This window comes from Phacochoerus africanus, chromosome 10, assembly GCF_016906955.1.
Source record: "Phacochoerus africanus isolate WHEZ1 chromosome 10, ROS_Pafr_v1, whole genome shotgun sequence".
In the NCBI taxonomy this organism is placed as follows: Eukaryota; Metazoa; Chordata; class Mammalia; order Artiodactyla; family Suidae; genus Phacochoerus; species Phacochoerus africanus.
This window is the reverse complement of record NC_062553.1, coordinates 12,550,352-12,572,213: the sequence shown is the minus strand read 5'-3', so window position 1 is coordinate 12,572,213 and position 21,862 is coordinate 12,550,352. Positions and strand designations below refer to the sequence as shown.

The 21,862-nt window shown below is 43.3% G+C and overlaps 3 protein-coding genes across 3 annotated transcripts in view; 1 reads left to right on the top strand and 2 right to left on the bottom strand.

Annotated features, from left to right (window-relative positions):
- FAM184B (family with sequence similarity 184 member B) overlaps window positions 1-5,962 on the top strand; it is a 105,026-nt gene extending 99,064 nt beyond the window's left edge. The window contains 3 exon segments of the mRNA XM_047798452.1: window positions 304-408; window positions 2,356-2,555; window positions 4,825-5,962. Of these exon segments, the coding sequence (XP_047654408.1) occupies window positions 304-408; window positions 2,356-2,555; window positions 4,825-4,918 (399 nt within the window). The 3' untranslated portion in view covers window positions 4,919-5,962.
- Window positions 5,963-7,675: 1,713 nt separating this feature from the next.
- MED28 (mediator complex subunit 28) lies at window positions 7,676-16,171 on the bottom strand. Its single transcript, XM_047798853.1, has 4 exons — window positions 15,984-16,171; window positions 11,968-12,034; window positions 10,937-11,049; window positions 7,676-9,645 (listed from the first exon to the last, which is right to left on the bottom strand). Exons 1-4 carry the CDS (start codon window positions 16,140-16,142, stop codon window positions 9,448-9,450), a joined length of 537 nt encoding a protein of 178 aa, XP_047654809.1. The 5' UTR covers window positions 16,143-16,171; the 3' UTR covers window positions 7,676-9,447.
- Window positions 16,172-21,272: 5,101 nt separating this feature from the next.
- Window positions 21,273-21,862, bottom strand: part of LAP3 (leucine aminopeptidase 3) — a 28,302-nt gene continuing 27,712 nt past the window's right edge. The window contains 1 exon segment of the mRNA XM_047798505.1: window positions 21,273-21,833. Within this exon segment, the coding sequence (XP_047654461.1) occupies window positions 21,644-21,833 (190 nt within the window). The 3' untranslated portion in view covers window positions 21,273-21,643.

The following is a 21,862-nucleotide window of genomic DNA, read 5'->3' as shown; positions in this document are numbered from 1 at the left end:
TAGAATGGCTTGTACCTCACATCCATGTCTCCTGACACTTTGACTGTTGTTTTAGGCTCTTGCCCAGCCTTCCTGTGCTCCATGCTTTGGCTGAAAGTTGTTAGGCCGGCTCCCAGGGTCTGACATTCAGCTCTGGGGACTTTGGGAGACACTCTTCATTCCCACTGACCTCCCCTCCCTCCCTGAGGCTTTTCTCGTCTCTGATTTCTGCCCTGGCAAAGGCATTTTCCTTCAAGTCAAACCTGGGGCTATGCGGTTAGGCTCACATAGACTCAGTTGTATTGTTTTTTTTTTTTTTTCCAGGAGGAGAGAAGATTTCATTACGCTGCGTTCCCCGGTGCAATGTCCCATCGGAATCGGTCTTTCTCTTTCAATCCTCACCCAGGGTATTTGACCCCTTCTATGAAGGTAAATTGGTTCTGCTGGTTTCAGTGCATTATATAATTCTGCTGGTTTTGTTTTCCTCAGAGATAATGGTAGTTTATTTATCAATTGGCTGGCATACATTTAGAGGAATATTCATTGAAAATAAGACCCACAGGAAATAGTCCAAAGTGTTAACAAACAGGATTTACATCTGATAGAAGGATTGAGGGTTTTTTGTTTTTGTTTTGCTATTTTAGGGCTGCACCCGCGGCATATGGAGGTTCCCAGGCTAGGGGTCAAATCGGAGCTGTAGGTGCCAGCCTACACCACAGCCACAGCAACGCTGGATCCGAGCCGCATCTGCGACCTACACCACAGCTCATGGCAAGGCCAGATCCTTAACCCACTGAGCAAGGCCAGGGATCGAACCCGCATCCTCATGGATCCTAGTCAAGTTCACTAACTGCTGAGCCACTAAGGGAACTCCAAAAGATTGAGTATTTTTTTTTTGTCTTTTGTCTTTTTTTTTTGTTGTTGTTGTTGTTGCTATTTCTTGGGCCGCTCCCGCGGCATATGGAGGTTCCCAGGCTAGGGGTTGAATCGGAGCTGTAGCCACCGGCCTACGCCAGAGCCACAGCAACGTGGGATCCAAGCCGCGTCTATTACCTACACCACAGCTCACGGCAACGCCGGATCGTTAACCCACTGAGCAAGGGCAGGGACCGAACCCGCAACCTCATGGTTCCTAGTCGGATTCGTTAACCACTGAGCCACGAAGGGAACTCCAGGATTGAGTATTTTTAACTTTTATGAGCTTTTGCATTTTCCAAACTTTTTATAAATAATTGTGTTACTATTAATAATGTCTGTATCTGGGTGATAGGGAGGAGAGAAAGAAAAGCATGAATCCTTCACTTTTAAACTTTTTTTCCTTTTATATGTTTGGAATTTACGGTTACAGTTGTTATTAATTATAATAATATAATTTATTACAGTTAAGAGTATCCAAATCCAAATCTCTCATCTGCTATCACAAAATCTTAAAAGTACTAAAAATATTTGTATTTTTGAAATAACTCATTGGACAATAAACCTGACTCAAGCAGAATTCATGTGAACTCATAATTCTTATCTCTCCCTCTTATCGTGACAAAATGTAAGTTTTGCTCCAGAAATATTAATGTGTTTGAGGGCAAGATGGGCTCAGCTTCTGCTGGGGGGTGTTATATGGTCTTTTAAAATCTAAGGCAAGATTTTAAATTGAAAATTACATTTGTCGCCAGAAGTTTTGGATAAGAGATTATGAGCCTATGTGTTTTTTAGAGCACAAAGCATATCAGAGGAAAAAAATGCTTTAAAAAAATAACGTGGAGTTCCTGTCATGGCTCCGCAGTTAATGAACCCGACTACTAACCATGAGGTTGTGGGTTCGATCCCTGGCCTCTCTCAGTAGGTTAAGGATCCGGCATTGCTGTGAGCTGTGGTGTAGGTCACAGACGCGGCTCTGATCTGGCATTGCTGTGGCTGTGGCGCTGGCCGGCAGCTACAGCTCAGAATTGACCCCTAGCCTGGGAACCTCCATATGCTGCTGGTGTGGCCCTAAAAAGACAAAAAAAAAAAAAAAAATTAAAAAATAACATGCAAGTATATAAATAAAAGAATTGCCTCCTTGCTTATAGAGTTTGAATTGGACTGGCATTATCTACTTTTTTTTTTCTTTTTAGGGGTGCACATGCAGCATATGGAAGTTCCCAGGCTAGGGGTCAAATCCGAACTGTAGCTGCTAGCCTACGCCAAAGCCACAGTAACGCCAGACCCAAGCCTCGTCTGTGATCTACACCACAGCTCATGGCAATGCAGGATCCTTAACCCACTGAGCAAGACCAGAGGTCAAACTTGGTTCTCGTGGATATTAGTTGGGTTTGTTATTTTTTACAGTAACACCTCTTTGGAGGTGGCACTAACAGGCCTATCCTTTAATACAAACAGAAAAAGAAGATGGAGGAAGTACCCAGCCGAGTGGTCAGCGTGCCAAACCTCGCTTCCTATGCCAAGAACTTTCTGAGTGGGGACCTGAGCTCCAGGATCAGCGCCCCTCCAATAACTAAGTCACCCAGCTTAGACCCAGGCCCCAGCTGTGACCGGCCTTACAAACCTACCCCGTCTCTAGATGCGAAAACTGCCACAAGGTAGGCGGTCACAGCTGTGGTTCCATTTCCCATGGGTGGGAGGGGAAGTGGAATTCCTTTCTGGCACCTATTAAATACCTGGCATTTGGGCAGATGCCAAGAGTAACATTAACAAGCCCTGCCTTGGACAAATTACAGTCTAGTCAAAAAGGAAGATTAAGTAAAAGGGAAATAGGTCGTTCTTTAGAAAAGGTACTATTTCTGATACCAAATTCCAGAAAGCCTTTTTTTTCATGGATGATTAGACAGGAGACATTGATTCACTGAGCCGACCACTTCAGAGTGGGTCACATAGAAGAATGCTCATTATCTTGAGGCTGGATGCAAACGCTGATCCTCCTCATTCTTAGCTGTGTGGCTTTGGGCAGCTCCCTTGACCTCTCTGAGTCTCTGTTTCCTCACCTCTAAAATGAAGATAATACAGCACCTACCTCATCAGACTCCTGTGAGTCTAAAGGAATAAATCCGTAGGGACATGCTTAGCACAAGATCTGGCACAGAGTGCTTCAGGATATTTCCATGATTAGGGTTCTGTCTCAAGAGTCACTGTGGGAGTTCCCGTCGTGGCTCAGTGGTTAACGAATCCGACTAGGAACCATGAGGTTGCGGGTTTGATCCCTGGCCTTGCTCAGTGGGTTAAGGATCCCGAGTTGTGGTGAGCTGTGGTGTAGGTTGCAGACGCGGCTCGGATCCCACATTGGTGTGGCTGTGGCTGTGGTGCAGGCTGGCGGCTACAGCTCCGATTAGACTCCTAGCCTGGGAACCTCCATTTGCCGAGGGAGTGGCCCTAGAAAAGGCAAAAAGACAAAAACAAAAAACAAAAAACAGTCACTGTGGGAGTTCCCATTGTGGCCCAGAGGAGACAAATCCTACTAGTATCCATGAGGATTCGGGTTTGATCCCTGGCCTCTCTCAGTGGGTTGAGGGTCCAGTGTTGCCATGAGCTGTGGTGTAGGTCACAGCCGTGGCTCAGATCCCGCTTTGCTGTGGCTGTGGCCTCAGCTCTGATTGGACCCCTAGCCTCGAAACTTCCATATACTGCAGGTGTGCCCCTAAAAAGCAAAAAAAAAAAAAAAAAGATTCATGATATAATCCTGTAATTTTAAGGTCTCTGAATCTGTGGGTTTGATCATGAATGACGGTCTCTGACACCACCTTCTTAGTTTTCCAGAAACCCTCGCAGCACGCTTCTCTTCCAGAAGTGTGTGGTTTCCCCTGTTTATTAATTCTCCTTCCTATCCAGCCTTCCATTCAGAGCAGAATCTTTAATTCTGGGCTTTGAAGTTTATATTCCAGAAACGGCCCCTCCTGAAATGTTCCTTTTCCAAAGGCCTTGCCTGCCAAAGTCTGTTCAGACAAATACAAGTACTGAGCTAGAAGGACCCCTGTCGGTCATCGCATGAGTCCAGCCCTTTATTTCACAGCTGAGGACACTGAAGCCTGGAGCCCCAGACACACGGTTTATTAACTGCCAGAGCCAGGGTGACCCGGGCCACGGTTCATCTCATTATCACACGCCTCTGTTTAAAGCTGTGTTCCTATTGTTTTATAAGCAGCTTCACAAACGCAGTCAGAGCCTGTTCAGAAAGGATTCCCTGTGCTTTACAGACCATCTCCCCTTTTCAGTTTATGAGGCTAATTTCACAGCCTCACTGAGACGCCAGGGCGTAGAGGTAACTCTTGAAGAAGCCATAAAGTGTAATGCTGTATCGATTAACCATTTCTTCTCTTATCTTTTGAGAAGGGTTATTGTTTTAATTTGTGCCTGAAATAAATAATAAATGTTGCAGATGTCTTAGTGTTCAGTGAAACAGTGGAGAACCTTCTGTTTTCCTAACAGGAATTTGATTCTCCCTCCCTGTCCCCATCCTTCACTTGTTTCTAGCTGCTAATGTTGGCCTGTCACATTCTAGTATCTTTGTCTTTTTAGGGCTGCACCTGCCTATATGGAAGTTCCCAGGCTAGGGGTCTAATCGGAGCTGTTGCTGCTGGCCTACACCACAGCCACAGCAATGCAGGATCCGAGCCACGACTTACACCTACAACTCACAGCAACACTGGATACTTAACCCACTGAGCAAGGCCAGGGATTGAACCTGCGTCCTCATGGATACTAGTCAGATTCGTTTCTGCTGATCCATGACGGGAACTCCTAGTATCTTTTTTGGAGAAAAGAAGTATTTATCTTTCCCTGAAATGATGGTAGGGTATTAAGTTGTTTATTGACTATTTTCTAAACCATCTAAAAAAACTTTTTGTTTGTTTTTAGGGCACAAGATGATGAAACAGCCCAATCCAAAGAAGTCCAGCAGAAACAGGGCTCAGCCCACCAGGAATGGTTTACCAAATATTTTTCCTTCTAAACTAATAGAATGCTTGAAAAACATCTCTTTGAAACATCTGATCGAAGGAGAAAAAAACAAAACAAAAACCAAATTAACTTGCTTGTTACGATTTACATATAGAACTAAAACAAATTCTTGCATTAACATTTCATATGGTTTCACAGGGTGACATTGTGACATTAAAACGAGCCACTGTTAGCAGAATGCGCCCATAGTGTTACTGATAACCTCCACGTATTTCTAGTGTCTCTGAGACTACTTCCACCTCGTGGAATATCTGACTTTGTGATTTCTATTGTCTGCTTTTAAAGTGGTTCCATTTTTCTTAGGATGCTGGTCATCTTCATTTGAAAAATATTTCTATGTAAATGATGTTAGTTCCAAAATGCAAATCTAACCTCAAGAGCAAGAGGAATAAAACAAAGCTCAAAACAACCAGGAAAGCCAATTTTAAAAAAACAAAGAAAACAAAACTACTAGAAGTGGACTATAGTAGGCCCTGGCATACGTGGATCACATATTTTGACGTCTAGGACATGAAGTAGATTATAGAGGGCATAACACCTACCTCAAAGGGGCTTTTTGAGCTTTCAACAAAATAAAATGGGCAGTAATACCAATCATGAATTGGAATTAAGCCTTGTCAGGTTTTTTCTGTGAATAACTGAGCCTCGCCCCGTCATACTTCTCAGTTTCAGTGCCTGCAACGTGAGCTTGGTCATTTGTGAAGGTTTCTAGGTTACCTGTTCTTTGAAGTCAAAGATCTGCTGAGCCTCTTGTCTTGCCTCATGGTGCCCAGTGCATGGATGCTCAGTAGATTAAAGCAAACGGAGAATGGCCGTGAACAGAGCTGACTGGTCAGCTGAAAATCCACACTGAGCTGTTGAACCCTCTGATGGAGCAGTGCGATTTCATAAGACTCAGTACAACTTTTAGTGGGCAAATACAATCTCAAAATCCTTCGGTGCTGGCCCAGCAGGTGGCCCATAAACAGCTGTCTATTCTATGCACTGTCAAATCTTTGCTCTTTGAATAAAACTTTAAACAACTGGGCAATAAAAATGGTTGTGACTTGTATTGATTTTCCAAAGGAAGGTGAAATTAGATGAAGGCTGAACTTGGAAATAGGAAGTTCACGTTAACCTCAGTCAGATCATCTTCAATAACACTGTCGCTGCTCCCACACTTATGTCGTTATGAAACAAGTCCTCTTACAACTCAAACTCACAATTTAAAGGTAAATTTACTACCTAACCAAAATTCAGGCCCCAATAATATGATTTTTTTTATGGCTGCACCCATGGCACATGGCAGTTCCCAGGCCAGGGATTGAATCCAAGCCGCAGCTGCGACCTATGCTGTACCTGTGGCAAGGACGGATCCTTTAACCCACTGCGCCAGGCTAGAGATTGAACCTGAGCCACTGCAGCTGGAGTCTTAACCCACTGTGCCACAGCAGGAACTCCAGCCAATAATATAATTTTTTAAATGCAAATACCTGTTACCATCTCTGTAACGTGCCATGTTATTTTCAGTATCAAGTCTTTTTTTAGTTTTGTTTACTGCTCAGGGTGAGTATTGTCGGATTATATGTTTGTTTTGTGTTTTTGAGACTACATCCAGGTCGCTGGACTGTTGTTGAAGTGCAACTCCCGGTGACTAACAAAGTAGACTGCACGTGGCGCTGCTGCTCTTTGCCTGCCTCAGCATGACCCAGGCTGCAGGCGCAGAACGTGACTGAGACCCCGCATCTGTTTGGACGCCTCTCTTGTTGCAAAGGAGTGAAAGGTCATATTAAATTTTTAGATTATACCCAAATAATTATACCTTTGTTGCCTAATCTTGGCACGCGTCTGTCCTTTTTCCTGTAGGACATGTTCCCTGAGTATCGAAGCATCAAATACACACCTGGGCTTTCTGTGTGATATGACAACACGACGAGAAAATTTCTAACAATTTACACCTTCACGCACAGTGAAGGAAAGTCTACCTCTCTGTGTTCTAGATAATATTGACAAGGAAATCTGATAGATAAAACATTCTTGTTTTCTTTTGTGAGGAGAAATGCAATGATTCAGAATTGATTTAGGAGGGAGAAACACCAGGATTTGCTGACAAATCTTTTTAGGCTTTATTATGACCCAAAGGAAGCGTTAACATATTTCTGGAGAAAAACTGGAAAGGAATATCACTACGAGTTGTACTTAATTGGGGAAAATAGAATGAATTCACCCCATTAGCGGCTGCATACCGTGTACCTGAGCCCTTAACTGCTCTAGAGTCAGTGCAAAATCCCACACAGCAATTGTGACTGAGGCTACTTGGTATATAGTCATTCTCCAGCACCTTCTGGATTCTGCGAGGGCAAGCCTGGGAAATTAAATGGAGCTCTGAGAGGGCCTAGCTTCTCAGCAACCTTTCAATTTCTAAAAGTAGCACCAATCTTACCATCTCCAAGATGCAATATGGGTTTTGATCTGCTACCCGTCCCCCCACAGGCACTCACAGAGGCCTTTGACTGTTAAACACTGTTGTTTTGTCACCGTCCTGCTGAGCATCAAGACAGTGGAGTGATAACCAGCCAACTCTCCCATGTGTATGCTACATGCCCCCTTGCCTTCCAAAGGTCTGAATCTGTGCACTGAGAAAATCCCGTTCCTCCCAGCTGATGTGATGGCTGGTTGTTTTCTCCTTGAAGGAGACGGCAGCCCAGAGTTTTCTGTTCACCAACCAGCAAAACATCACTAACAAGGAAATTGCTATTTACAAACAGACGAAAGTGAAACACTGTCATTTATTTGACAAAATACTTTTGAATTTAGTAAAGAAGTGGCAATAACGGATACATATGCCCCACACAGAGTTGTTCCTGCAGTTTTCATTAGTGAAAGAATGCCTAAAAACGTAGTTAGTGTAGTTAGGTTTTAATCAAGACATCTAAAGCTGCCCGTCAGAGCTTCTGACTGGCACAAGAGGACCATGTTGACAACCCTGAAATCAGATAATGTGACTTCAAACAACTTTGAAAAGCTTTAACTTCTACTTTCTGATTGAGGGAATTCGCTGGCATTAGGCTACATATTATATACACACATGCAACCAAAGGTGAGGAGTAGGTGTCATGTATAAGAAAGGTGTCTCCCTGTACAGTCAGAGGGGAATAATGCCGACTTCTCACGAGGGACGAGGAGACAGAGATCACCACCCTCGGAGGGAGAACTAAGCAAGGCTGGCGGAAGAGACAAGAGGTTCTGTGACGGCCTTCAGAGGCTGCACCGACCAGGCGGCGTCCAGGCCAGATGGGAACTTGAGTGGGTGTCACGTGGGGAGGGGCCTTCGAGGCTGGAGGAAACAAAGGGACCAAGACACCGAGTCATGGAAGTACTGCCTGTTCAGAAGGCGGTGCAGCACCGGTTTAGGGTACAGGGATGTAATCTAACAAGGGACGTAAACAGAGAAAGCAAAGGTTCAGCCTATGAGAGCCGGGCCCAGTGCCAGTTTGTACTTCTCGATGGCCATTCAACAGAGTGCCACAGGTGGCCTGTGTGACCAACAAGAGGGCAAGATGGGCTTCCCAAACACGGAGGCTCCACATGCACCCTGCAGCCCACTTCCCACTGGGGCAGGGCCCCTTGGAATTAACACCATCCATCAGCGCAAACCTTCACGGATGGAGAAATCTGCTCCAAAAAAGCAGAACACACAAAACTCAAAACTCAGAGTTGACCACAGCAAGCCTTGATATCCTCACATCTCACCTCTGCCGCAGCTGTCATGCTGTTGAGAGCAGGGTCTGCCCCATTCATTACTGCACAAAGTACAGAGTTTAATACGTCACCACTCCTACCATATCCCAGCCTCCAAAGTAAATAAACACTACACAAAACATAAACTTGGCCCGAAGAGAAGTCAGCATCACCTTAAGGATACTTCTGGATTCCTCCAGCACCAGGTAACTGCAGTCCAGTGACAGTTACTACACTAATCTAGGATAGTATCATCCTTTTCTGACCTATTTACAAAATATCCTCATTCCAAGTCTCTGGAAGTGTCATAAACATTGTTGCATTAGATTCCTCTTGAGGTAGTTCAGTCTTGAAACAGCAAATCTGTACATTTTTATCTACTGCCACTGAGGGTTAAATTATCATAAAAAGCCTGCAACCAAAATCCTTATCCTGATATGTGGATCAGATCATACAAACTAAAACTGCAAACATAGAGACTGATTCATACGAAAATGAAAACAATAAAAACAAGCAGCAAAACAAAAACCCCCATCACATCAAAAGGAATCTGTGACATCATACCAACAGTCTAACTTTAGCAAAGAAGATATACTTAGTTTACCAAAGCAATAGGCATTTCATAAAGTACTCAAGAAATAGTGCTTATAAAAAAGGAAAAATTTTAGGTGAGAGCATGAAACTAAACTCATCTCATTCCCTGGCAAAGAGTTCTCCCAAATGTCACGTCTATAAAAAGTGATGTCTGGCAAACCATCTGGGCCGACTTGTCCGCCAGTGCACTCCCAGGCTGGCCTGGCCTCAGCTTTGTTTCATGGGTGCAGGGATGTTGGCAGACGCCTGCTCCAGGTAGGCCAGAGAGCCCTGGGGGAGGTCGGCCGGTTTCTTGTGCTGTACATTGATGTCCTCCAGTACCTGCTGCCAATGCCTCAGTTTGGTCAAGTGCTTCTGGACCAGAGCATCCTTCCGCTGTAATTCGTTCCTTAGTTCTGAGACATCCTACAAATGCAAGCAGTTAAGTCAGAGCAAACTCAGGAAAAATGATCACAGGTCCTGATCAGTTAAGAGCACTAAGAAGTAAATTCAAAAAGAGAACCAACTAAACCATACTAGGCCCATTACTCTGCTTGGCTGCATAATCTGATTGACCCAAAGCAAACCTTCCCATGAAAGATGCCTAACACTGCATCTTTTATTTTAAATTCATGTTTTTTTAAAATAAGTTACACACAAGTTACAAAATTCTAAAGTACCAAAGGGCAGCCAAAAATAAATCAGTCTCTTTCCTATCCTGGTCCCCAGACACCCAGTATCTCTGTCCAAAGGCTACTGCTGAGAAGAATCTGTCACACTGAGAATCCATAACACATTAATTATTTTAAAAGAATCCATAGCCACTGTTCCATCGTTTCAGATTATAAAGTGTGAAAATCTCATTTTCAAGAGCCTTTTTATGAATACCATTACTAAAACTCTGTATTAGACCTGGCCTTGAACACACCTGGATTGTTACTAAAGTATTCAAATCAGAAAACGATCTGATAAGGTGAATTTTAAGAATATCATCTTCTTACCATTTACCCTTTCAACAGCTGGTATCTATGAATAAATAGAACATTTTTAGCTAACTGCTCAGCTTGTGCAAGGAGTTATTTTGAAAACTGCTAAAAAATAATCACCCCAATTTAGTGTTTGTGAGTGACGGCATCATGGGTGTTTTGGGAAGGAAGTCTTCCTCCTCCACGTTGGCTGGGCAGGGGGCAGGCCCTGGCCTAACCCACTGAAATGCCATGAAGGGCGATCTCAACACACTTCCAACTTCACTGATTTCAAACAACTGAATAAATGAAATCCTGAGTTTTCACAGAGCCTGGGACAGAACATTTACTTTTCGATTCCACGAATAAAATTTGCCAGAGACCTTCCTGTGTGTAAGGTACCAGGGACATACAGATCAGTTCCTGCCCAAAATGAGCTTATCACCCACATTAACATTTTCAACCTTTTCAAGCAGTAGAACTGTTTCTGAAAAGAAAAGTCTTCCATGAAAGCCACTGTATGGAACAAGTAAGAGCAGAGAGCTGCTCTGTTCAAAGCCCCACTTTCTACCCCCACCCCTCAGCTCTACCACCTGTCCAGGCCGTCATGAATGCTGACCATCAACATTTTACATGTAGCTATAAAGTCCCCCCATAACTAAGGGGCAAATGCAACATCTCAGCTAAAGCATAAATGGAATTTTTGTAACATTTGCTCTTCCTTAAACCTGGGGAGAAAACTGAGCCCATACCTCTTTGATAACTTGCTCTGGTTTCTGGACAGATAACTGCAATCTTTTTTGTAGGAAAAAACATTCTGTCTGTCTCGCAATATCTAGAAATTTCTGGATACACTGATCGACACCTTAAAAAAAAAAAAAAAAAGGCCAAACTATTAAATTAAGAAAAACATTACAGGAGTTCCCGTCGTGGCGCAGTGGTTAACGAATCTGACTAGGAACCACGAGGTTACGGGTTCGGTCCCTGCCCTTGCTCAGTGGGTTAACGATCCGGCGTTGCCGTGAGCTGTGGTATAGGTTGCAGACACGGCTCAGATCCCGCGTTGCTGTGGCTCTGGCGTAGGCCGGTGGCTACAGCTCCGATTCAACCCCTGGCCTGGGAACCTCCATGTGCTGTGGGAGCGGCCCAAGAAATGGCAAAAAGACAAAAAAAAAAAGAAAAACATTACACACATATATCTCCCTCATAAAAGAATAAGAATATCAAAAGAGCAATTTCTCATAGATGTAATCTGGAATTTAATCCTGCCCACAGCCATAACATTGACCCCCAACATACTATGTGTTAACCAACATTAAACAGCAGATAATCTGTGCTTTTATCAGGTGAGTAAGAAACCTAACTACAAAAGTTCTTCTGAAGAAAGACAATCTAGAGATCCAGCTATTAGCATCATGATTTCCAGTTAAAATGAAACATTTAAAACGCAGTACAAAGAAATCAGAAGCACCTCCAGGGATAGAACTTGGGTGAGGAGGCAGAAGCACAAAACTTAGTTCTTAAAAAAAAAAACAGTATATACACTATTGGTCGTCTTCATCTGGGTACCAATATGGAAAGCTCATTGTAAATGGCTCATTATGAGTGACATAAAATGTCAATAAGTTGAACAATGAGCCAGCAGTATATAGATTGTATAAATCTTATTTCCTAGAAAAGTTCTCTTAGGATACAAGCGGGACTGAAACACATCAAGTATAAAATCAGCAGTAAGGAATCTTGCTGAAGGCAAGAACAGTATCGACAAAAAGGGAATTCTTACCAGTTCGAATTTCTTCCTGATCTGTACCATTGACATAGTCCTGACTCACAAGAGAAGCAAAACAAGCCTGTATGATCAAAACACATCACAAAAAAAAGAAAAGAAAAATGTCATTCACACATCAAGAATCTGACTTCAGAGCAGGAAATAACTTCTCTTGACATCAGTGATGGTTTCTGAGTTTGCACAGCAGATGAGAAACTGTGCCAATGAAAAAAACTTGGTAAACGGAGCCTATGAGGCTCAGAGGGAGAGCTGGCAGAAGAGGCAGCAGGTATTTGCTGGCACCCCATCTGGCCTCTCTCCCACTGCTGCTCCTTTCCCAGCTGTGACTCATTCCACACCGGGCCTGGATCCCTATTCCAGCCCCAAGGGCAGCCCCTTCCTCTCATGCTTACATGTCTTGTGTCATCACCCATTCAGGACTCAGGCCAACAGTCACCTCCTCAGAGAGGCCCATCCCCATCCATTCTTTCAAAACGGTGCCCCTCCTGCTCACACTCCATCCTCAAGCCCTGCTTTATTGCTTTTCACTCACTCAGTTAACTGATACCATCCCATTCTTTCAGTCTATTATTGGCTGTCCCCTCCCAGCAGATGGGAATTGTGCCTGTCGTGTTGCTTGGCACAAAGTGGATGCTCAATACATGTTACAGACTGACTGGGAGGCCTAAGAGAAGGTGGTGTGGTCACATGGACATACAAGTCCCAAAGAGGGAGTCTCTAAAGAGCATCAATCTGGATACACACGTGAAGCAGTCAAGAAGATCCATGCAGAGGCGACTCTCAGGAAATGCACAAAGAAGGGTTATCACAGAACAGCAGGGCCAGAAAGAGAGCCAGACGGAGCTGGGGGTGTGAGGGTCAGAAAAGACACCTCAAACCTCAGGAAAGCATAGAACTGCTAGTAAGCAAACCACACTTGGTGTGAGACAGGCAAACCTAGGCCCAAATTCAGGCCATCAACCAGATGTGAGGGCCTTTCTCCTTCCTGCAGCTGCCCCCACTTAGTTTACAGAGAAAAATCAATTTCCCCAGGGTAAATTCTGTAATAGTTAAGAAATCTGGAAAAGTCTGTCCACTCTGCGTATTACTTTGAAAGGTGACTGCTGTTGGATTTGAGATGTGGGTGGGGTGTTCCCGCTTTGTGAAACCCTGGCTTCCAGAAAACATCTCATCCAGGAAGACAACTAGTCACAAACTCACTAAGAAAGCTGGGGCTGCTCCTCCAGAGCCAGCAGGGCCACCAGAGACGATGGGAAGAAACCTGATTTCAAGAATTTTAGTTTTCTCTTCCCCCTTTAAAAAAGTAACTAATTCTAAGTAAAAATTATATATGTGTGTATATATATATGAACGATATTTAGCTGAAAAAAAACCAAAAACACTAACTCAAAAAGATTATCTGCCCCCCATGTTCATTGCAGTACTACTCATAAGCCAAGATACATGGAAACAACCTAAGTGTCCACTAATGGATGAATGGATAAAGAAGTTGTAACACATATATATCGAATATTACTCAGCCAATAAAAAAAAAAAAAAGGATGGACCTTAAGGGTGTAAGTCAGACAGAAAGGCAAACACTATATGATTCACTTATATGTGGACCTTAAAAACGACAACAGCAGTGACAACAAACCAAGCTCACAGATACACAGAATAATGGACTGTCAGAGGCAGGGGATGGGGCTGGACAAAATGGGTGAAGGGGGGTTAAGAGGCATAATTCCAGTTATAAATAAGTCATGGGAATGGAATGTACAGCAAAATTAAAAAGTTTTTTGAAACTATGTATGGTGGCAGATATTATCTAAGACTTACTGTGGTCATCATTTTGCAATATATACAAATATCAAATCATTGTTGTACACCTGAAACTAGTATCTTTTATGTCAATGATACCTCAATTTAGAAAAAGAAAAAGAGGGGTTCCCTTGTGGTGCAGCTGGTTAAGGATCTGGCAGCGTTGTCACTGCAGCAGCCTAGGTCACCGCCATGGGCATGGGTTTCATCCCTGGCCTGGGAGCTTCCACATGCCTCAGGTGCAGTCAAAAAGGAAAAAGAAAGAAAAATCTGCCAAACGGGAGAGACACTAGACTGGGATTGTATATGTATCTGGGAGGGAGGGAAACACTATGTATGTATTTATATTGTTACCATTTGAGGCAGCATTTTGGAGGATCCACCATCTGACTATATTACCCCGACTTAAAACTTGTCATATACAACAAAAGTGAAAATCAGTTTTTGAGATATTTATTCAGAAATACACAAAGTACACAAGACAGCTGAACAGTTGCATGGAAAAGAAAGTGTGATGGTCTATAAAAAGAAAATGTGGAGTTCCCGTGGGGGCTTGGTGGTAACAAAACTAATATCCATGAGGGCTCAGGTTTGATTCCTGAGTGGGTTAAGGATCTGGCGTTGCCATGAGCTGAGCTGTAGGTTGTAGACGTGACTCAGATCCCGAGCTGCTATGGCTGTGGGGTAGGCTGGCAGCTATAGCTCCGATTCGACCCCTAGCCTGGGAACCTCCATATGCTGCAGCTGTGGCCCTAACAAGACCAAAAAAAAAAAAAAAAAGAATATATGCAGGAAGAAGTCTCATGTGGCCAGAGTAAGAAGAGATGAGACTGGACCAGTGATTTGAACATGCAGAGCCAGGGAGGCTACAATACCTCTTGGTCTTTCTTTTTAGAGCCACACCTGCAGCATAGGGAAGTTCCTGGGCTAGGAGTCAAGTCAGACCTGGAGCTACAGCTGCAGACCTATGCCTCAGCCATGGCACATGGAGCCACAATACAAGGGGAGGCAACTCGCAATTCTCACCCCGCTGGGTAAGGCAGGAATCTAACCAGCACCCTCACAGGCACTGTGTGGGGTTTTAACCCACTGAACCACAAAAGAACTCCCCATCTTGGTCTTAACCCAACAGTCATGGCAGCCACTGAAGAGTTTTTAAGCACTAGGGTGTTGACGGTAGGCTCTGGCCAAGACTTCTTTCTACAGAGCCAGTCTTTCAGCAAGTCTCATAACAGCCACTTCATCTCAAGCCTAGATGCTGCTCTAAGGCTTTCCTGTCTCTCTCCTTTACAGCTTAGCACCACCCCAAAGGCATCTCATCCTCCTCCCAGGAAAAAAAGATTTCTCTGTCCTTTAAATCAATTATCTCAAAACTTCTGAATGTACGCCCCATTAAAAAAGGCATTCTGCCCATGCAACCCCAATAACACGCTCATTTATGAACTATATTTACCTACTACCTATGCTATTATGTGTGAAAGTCAAAAAGTAGAAAAGTTAACTCCAATTACAAGTTACTTCATTTCCACACCCTAATGGTTCATCTTCCACTTCAGAGACCACTGGAAGCCACCTAATTTTTAAGCACTTATTTTTTAAGCTCGCCTGTGCCTCCTACCAGTCCCCATTTTCTCTGCTACAGGATTAATGCTTGAATGGGAGTGAGAGTTTGGATCACCCTCTGTCTCTCTCCCAAACCTTCATCTTTAACTCCTCTTCCCCCGGCCCTCAATATCAACTTCCCATCTCAGCCCCAAGAATCCCACTACTTTAGGACCGTTTAAGGGTGGAGCCCAATGGAAAGAGTACAGGACAGAGCGGTGCAATGCCCCCCTCGGTGGAGGATCAGCCCGTAGCAAACACGCAGGAACGCAGGAAAGGATACTCAAGGATGGAACCAACCTTGAAGTGAGGGAACAATCTTGAGGGGCAGGAACAACCGACTGGGAACCTAGAAGGGTCCCACGGTGGGGGTGGCGGGCAAAACTTCAAGTTCTCGTGCCTCTAGAAAGGACAAATTTACTCATCTCCGCCAATGGACCAGAAAATTCTGGCCATCACTCAACGTGGAGAATAAAGCAAGCAGTTTAGATTCTTTGAGCCTGCCGCCCCATTTGTAAGCCGGTGCAGGGATTGCTGAAAAAGATAACCTGCACACGTTTCAGAAAAGAAGAAAGGCTGGGAACACAGACGCCCACGGCTCATTTTACCTCGAAAGATGACTCCAACTCGTCCACTAAGGTGCTGTTAGAAGTTCTCGGAATACCTGGTGTGGCCTGAAGAAGCGAAGCCTGGCCCAGGAGCCCCGGCGGCGGCGGCGGGGGTCCGGGAGGCTGCCCCGTGAACATTCCACCCAGCGGAGCCGCCATTTCTAAGATGGCGGGTGAGAGACTCACTGCACCTGCGCGGGAGCTGGATCCGTGAGTCACGTGACACGCCTGGTCACACGTGATCATGCAGAGTGGATGTTGGCGTCTCTCGGGTGCCAGGGAAACCGGTAGGTTGATGCTTTCGTTCCTTCTTTCCCCGCACTAGAGGCCGCTTGACTTTACCGGTTTTTTTTTTTTTTTTTTTTAATAACATGAGAATTGAAGGATTTGATAGGGTTTTGACAAGGTTGTTGTATGGAGAGGAGAGTCAATAACTAAGGCTGAGCGAGCCCTGCCTGGCTTCATGATATTCGTTTAACCATCCTGCCTTTGCCCTTAACCCTTGAAATGATTTGGACCTAGCGCTTTCTCTGGGCTCAGTTTACCGGTTGGTAGAAGGAAGGTGCTTATTCACCACACAAACATTTATTGGGAGCTTACTATTTACCAACTACTAATTCAGTCATGGTGGATATAGGGGGAATGAGCAGGAAAAAATTTCCCCTAAATTCTCTCTGGGGAGAGACTTGTGCAAAAAATGACCAAGCTTGTTGAGGGTCCCTACTATGCATATGCCTGGCACTGTTCACTTGAGATATTCGTGGTTATGTCAAAGAGAAAGTATGATAATTTTGTTAACACTTGCTTATTTCTCTCTTTAGAAGCCAAAAATTTTTTCACCGTATTTAATTTTACAGTTACAGTTACTGAAAGTAGGGTCAGGCTGTTTGCCACTCTAAAGCCAATAAAAAGGCAAAGTTGGAATGGATTAGCAATGAGATCCTGCTGTGTAGCACTGGGAACTATATGTCTGGTCACTTATGATGGAGCCTGGTAATATGAGAAAAAAAGAATGTATACATGTATGTATAACTGGGTCACCATGCTATACAGTAGAAAATTGACAACACTGTAAACCCGCTACAACGGGAAAAAATAAAAGTCATTATATAGTGGGGGGAAAAAAAAGTAAATTTGGTGGAATGTTTGCTGTATTCTGGATTCCAGCAACTTAGGTGAGCGGGCAGAGACTCCTGTCCAAAGGCCCACTCCCCCCTCACCCCAGCTGACAGTCAGTGGGCAAGAGCTTTTGTAGGTACCTGTCAGGGCTACATGCAGAAACAGTAGAATCACCTCTGACAGATCTTGAAATTGGTCATGGGATGGTCTGACCAGCGTCCTCTTATTTTAAGTATGGTTAATCTCCAGTTCCATAGTCAATTTGTTCCCATTTCTGTAAGCGAGGAACGGTTAGTGGGAGACCTTTAGTGGGCCTGCTCGGCCACTGCTTGACGTTGCAATGGGTCCTTCCTCCAAACAAGAGACAGTGAATGACCATTGGCTCCTCCCCCTCCCCTTTCTCTATATAAGAGGAGTCTGAAGTCGGCTGAGGCAAGATGGTTTTTTGAGACGCTAGTTTGCCATCTTCTGGATCTGCTAGCTTTCTGATAAAAGTCGTTATTCCTTACCCCAACAACTCATCTCCGAATTTATTGGCTCGTCGTACGACAAGCAGAGTGAACTTGGGTTCAGTACTCTTTCCTTGAGGCCACTTCTCCAATTGTGGCAGCTTATGTCATGGCCACAGTCTGGTCATCATGTAGTTAATTTTTTCTACCTGACTAGGGTTTCAGTATAAGATAGCTCACAGGATATGGCTCAGAATATTACTTATAGCCCTTGAGAAGGAAAAAAAGGTCCTTGACTTTGCTTAATGACTAAATGATTACTTGGCTTTGTTGGACTGTTTTCCTTTGCTTCTGCATTTTCTTAGTTCTTTGATTAAACTTATTCTTTGGCTAAAGTTTTTCTACAGACAAAAGGAAAGTAGAGGACATGGGGTGGGTGGGTGGTAGGAAGAAAGGACCATAGGGCCGTTAACTCTTGAAATGACTTTGGCCCAGGTCCTTTCTCTGGGCTCAGTTTACCTGTTGGTAAAAGGGAGATACTCATTCATCCCACCAGCATTTATTGAGAGCTTCCTATGTACCAATTACTAATCCAATCACTGTGGATATAGCAGGAGTGAACAGGAAAAATTTCCCCTAATTTCTCTCTGGGGAGAGACAGGTAACAGAATGGTAAATATTGTTGAGGGTCCCTGTGTATGTGCTGGGCACTATTCACTTCAGATATTTATGGTTATATCAAAGAGAAAGTTACTATTCTGATATATTTTTTTAATTTTCCCACTGTACAGCAAGGGGGTCAGGTTATCCTTACATGTATACATTACAGTTACATTTTCCCCCAGCCTTTCTTGTTTTTTTTTTTTTATATTCTGATATTTTTTAACACTTGTTCATTTTTTCAGAAGCTAAATTTTTTTCACTGTATTTAATTTTCCAGTTATTATCCAGCACATTTGTTGAGCCTTCCATGTCCCAGGCTCTAATAATCTAAGGATTGTAGCAAACACCCCAAGACTGCCATTGTGGAGTTTACTCATGTTTTGTGGGAGAAAGATGGATAAACATATATAGAGAGCAATATTATGTAGCAATAAGTGCTAAGAAGAAAAATAGGGATGGTAGTGGCCAGTGATGGATTTGAGATGGGTGGTTGGAGAGAGCCTCTCTGAGATCTAAACTGCAGTGACTAGAGAAAATTTAATTAGGAAAGTTTCCTAGGAATTCCTGCTGAAGTGCAGGACCAGCAGCATCTCTGGAGCACTGGGAGGCAGATTTGATCCCCTGCCTGGCACAGTGGATTAAGGATCTGGTGCTGCCACAGCTGTGGCCTTGGTTGCAACTGCAGCTCAGATCTGATCCCTGGCTCAGGAACACCATATGCCACAGGGCGGCCAAAAAAGAAAAAATAAAATAACAAATTGGGGGGAAAAAAGCACGGAAGTTTCCTAGACAGGAGGGCCCTTGAAGAAGGAACTGTTTTGTAAACTCGAGGAGCTACAGAAAAGGCCAGCAGGGCCAGAGTGAGTGATGAAGGGCACAAGTAGAGAAAAACCTACAGAGGCTTCCATCTGTTGATTAGGTCTCAGATCAAATGTCATCTTCCCAGCATCAATCTAATTAGGTCCACACCCCCAGCCACTTCACTGTTTAATTTTCTTTGCAGCACTTAAACACTTACCTGAAATGATCTTGTCCATTTCTCATCACTAAGTTGTCTTGCAAACAGGCACACACACACACAGCACACCAACTGGAAAACAAGCTCTCTCTGATCAGAGCCTGCCTGTCTTGTTCACCTGTATTCCCAATACCCAGAATTGTGCCTGGCATAAAATAGACAAAATATTTAATAGGAAAAATAAAACAAAACAGAATGACTTGTGAAAGAACTAGTCTGTTCCAGAACTTCTTAAACATTTTTGAACTCCTTTACACTCTTAAAAATTTATTGAGGACTCCAAATGTCTTTATGTGGGGTGTGTTGGGAAATATTTATGTATTAAAAATAAGGATAAAATATGTACCTATTAAAACTGAGAATTTAAAAAAACTCATGTAGAAATGAGCCTATTATGTGTTAACATTTAAATTAATGTTTTAATATTTTAATTAAAAAGTAACTATTTTATAAAGCCAAAAAGTAGAGTGGAACCATTTTAAACTTTTTCCAGTGGCCGTAGAGCTGATTGAATTTTGGATTTCCTACTTCATCTTCTAACACTGTTGGGTTCTTGTTTTGGATTTGCTGTTCCTTAGGGCTGCTTGAATTTTGGAAATCTTAACTTTAGCTCTCTTTTTAACTGCTGTTCTAAACCTCTGCTGTTTTGGATTTACTGCTCTCCGAAGCCATGCCTTGTCCTCACGGACCCAGATGTGAATAATACCGCCTACCTCTGGAACATGGTCCTAAGGATCCACTGAGGGTGTGTGAAATATGTGGGAGCAGGAGTTCCTGTCCTGGCTCAGCGGTTAACAAACCTGGCTAGCATCTGTGAGGACGCAGGTTTCATCCCTGGCCTCGATCAGCGGGTTAAGGATCCAGCGTTGCTGTGAGCTGTGGTGTAAGTTGCAGACACAGCTTGGATCCTGCGTTGCTGTGGCTGTGGCGTAGGCAAGCAGCTCCAGCTCCAATTCAACCCTTAGCCTGGGAACCTCCATATGCTGCACGTGCACCCCTAGAAAACAACAAAAAAAAGACAAAAAACAAAACAAAACCAAAAACGTGGGAGGAGCCAGATGTACCTGTGATGGCAAGTAAATTTCATTTCAGGCAGATTAGATAAGCATAAGGATCCAGGGCTGAGCAATGCCTTTTGTATCCCACACTCTAGTAAACAAGAGAGTTCTACTCTACTTTGATTTATAAAAAGCCCTTGATAGAAACCCTTCTGAATTACACAGAAGAAATGTTTTTAGTTTCTCTTCACGAGCCAGTAGTTCTTCCTCTCCATTTCCGTCTTTCCTGCTGAAGTAGCTTCTGGGCAAAGGAACCTTTTAATTCTGATTTAATTTATACTCACTTATCAAGATGGATATGCATGTCCATTGTCATTCCCTTTCTATAAGCCAGGTCAGACACATAATATCCTCTTACATATCAAGTTTTTAAAATATTAAATGTTAAAAATAACTCCCATGGAAAAAACTGTCAAACGTTTTCAGTCTTAAACAACAACAAAAACCCCACCATAGATCCTATCTGTGGGTAATTTGAGTCACCCAATACAAATTTAGGAAGGAAGAGCGCTTTCTTCTAAATCTACACAAACGGGGTTTTGAGTGGTTGTAGTTTCAGGCAGTAAGCAAATAATTTATCCATTGATAGTCCCTTTTATGGTCTTCTTACTTCAGTACTTCAAATAAATCCCACATCCATTCAAGTCACTGAACTGAAAGAAAGGATTACAGTGGAACAATTAAGAATGCCAGCTCTGGAGGCAGACTGCCTGGGTTTGAATTTCTGCTTTCCCCTTGTTAGCTTGGTGGCATTGTTGGCAGCTTACTAACCCTCTTGTGTGCCTCATTTTTTCCATCTGTAATCACAATACTAGTACTTGTCTCACAAACTCGTAAGCTCATCACCGAGTACCCCAAAGTGATAGTTAACATTGAGAAAATACCTTATTACCACCATGTGCTAACTTACCAACTTAGTTCCTATAACACAGCCAAAAAAGTTTCAATAATATGTAAGTAAATACCAAGGCCACACCAGAGAGCACAAAAAGTTGGATTTATTGTTTCTGACAATTGCACAGCAACTTCATTGTTCATATTCCCAGCATCACAAATCTGAAATACAATTTTGCTCCTCAATTACAAACATACACTCTGAAAACTGATTAGGGAGTTTTTAAAAAAATCATTTCACAGACTATCTCAAAAAAATCTCTTCCAAGCAAAGATATTAGCTTTACCTTTATAAATCTCTGCATAAAATGAAAAAAAACAAATTGAGGCACACAAATTTCGTTTTATGGTTTAAAATACCATCCTCTGTTTCCCTTAAAAGATGATCTATCATTCAAAAGTATTCTGGAGCTCTACTGCCCATTTCAGACAGAAGGAGGGAATTTTAGACCATCTGAACTAAGCACTGTCTTGACTGAACCGAAGCAGGAACTCGATGAGGGTCCTCGTGGGCCTCCCCGCCATGCCTTTGCGCAGGTACGGAACCTCGTCTTTGTTGGTCATCACACCCGCTATGTCCAAGTGCGCCCACTTAGGATGAGTCACAAATTCTTTCAGGAACGCTGCAGCGGTACATGCTCCTGCAGATCTGAAGAGAAAGACAAAAATCAATAGTCA

Bases quoted from the DNA above. Each gene is read 5' to 3' on its own strand.
- MED28 (XM_047798853.1), bottom strand. From the start codon at position 16,142: ATGGCGGCTCCGCTGGGTGGAATGTTCACGGGGCAGCCTCCCGGACCC. The intron at 12,035-15,983 runs GTAAAATGAGCC...TTGATCATACAG, and splicing joins AGTTGGAGTCATCTTTCGAG to GCTTGTTTTGCTTCTCTTGT. The intron at 9,646-10,936 runs GTATGGGCTCAG...TTGCATTTGTAG, and splicing joins CAGAGCAAGTTATCAAAGAG to GATGTCTCAGAACTAAGGAA.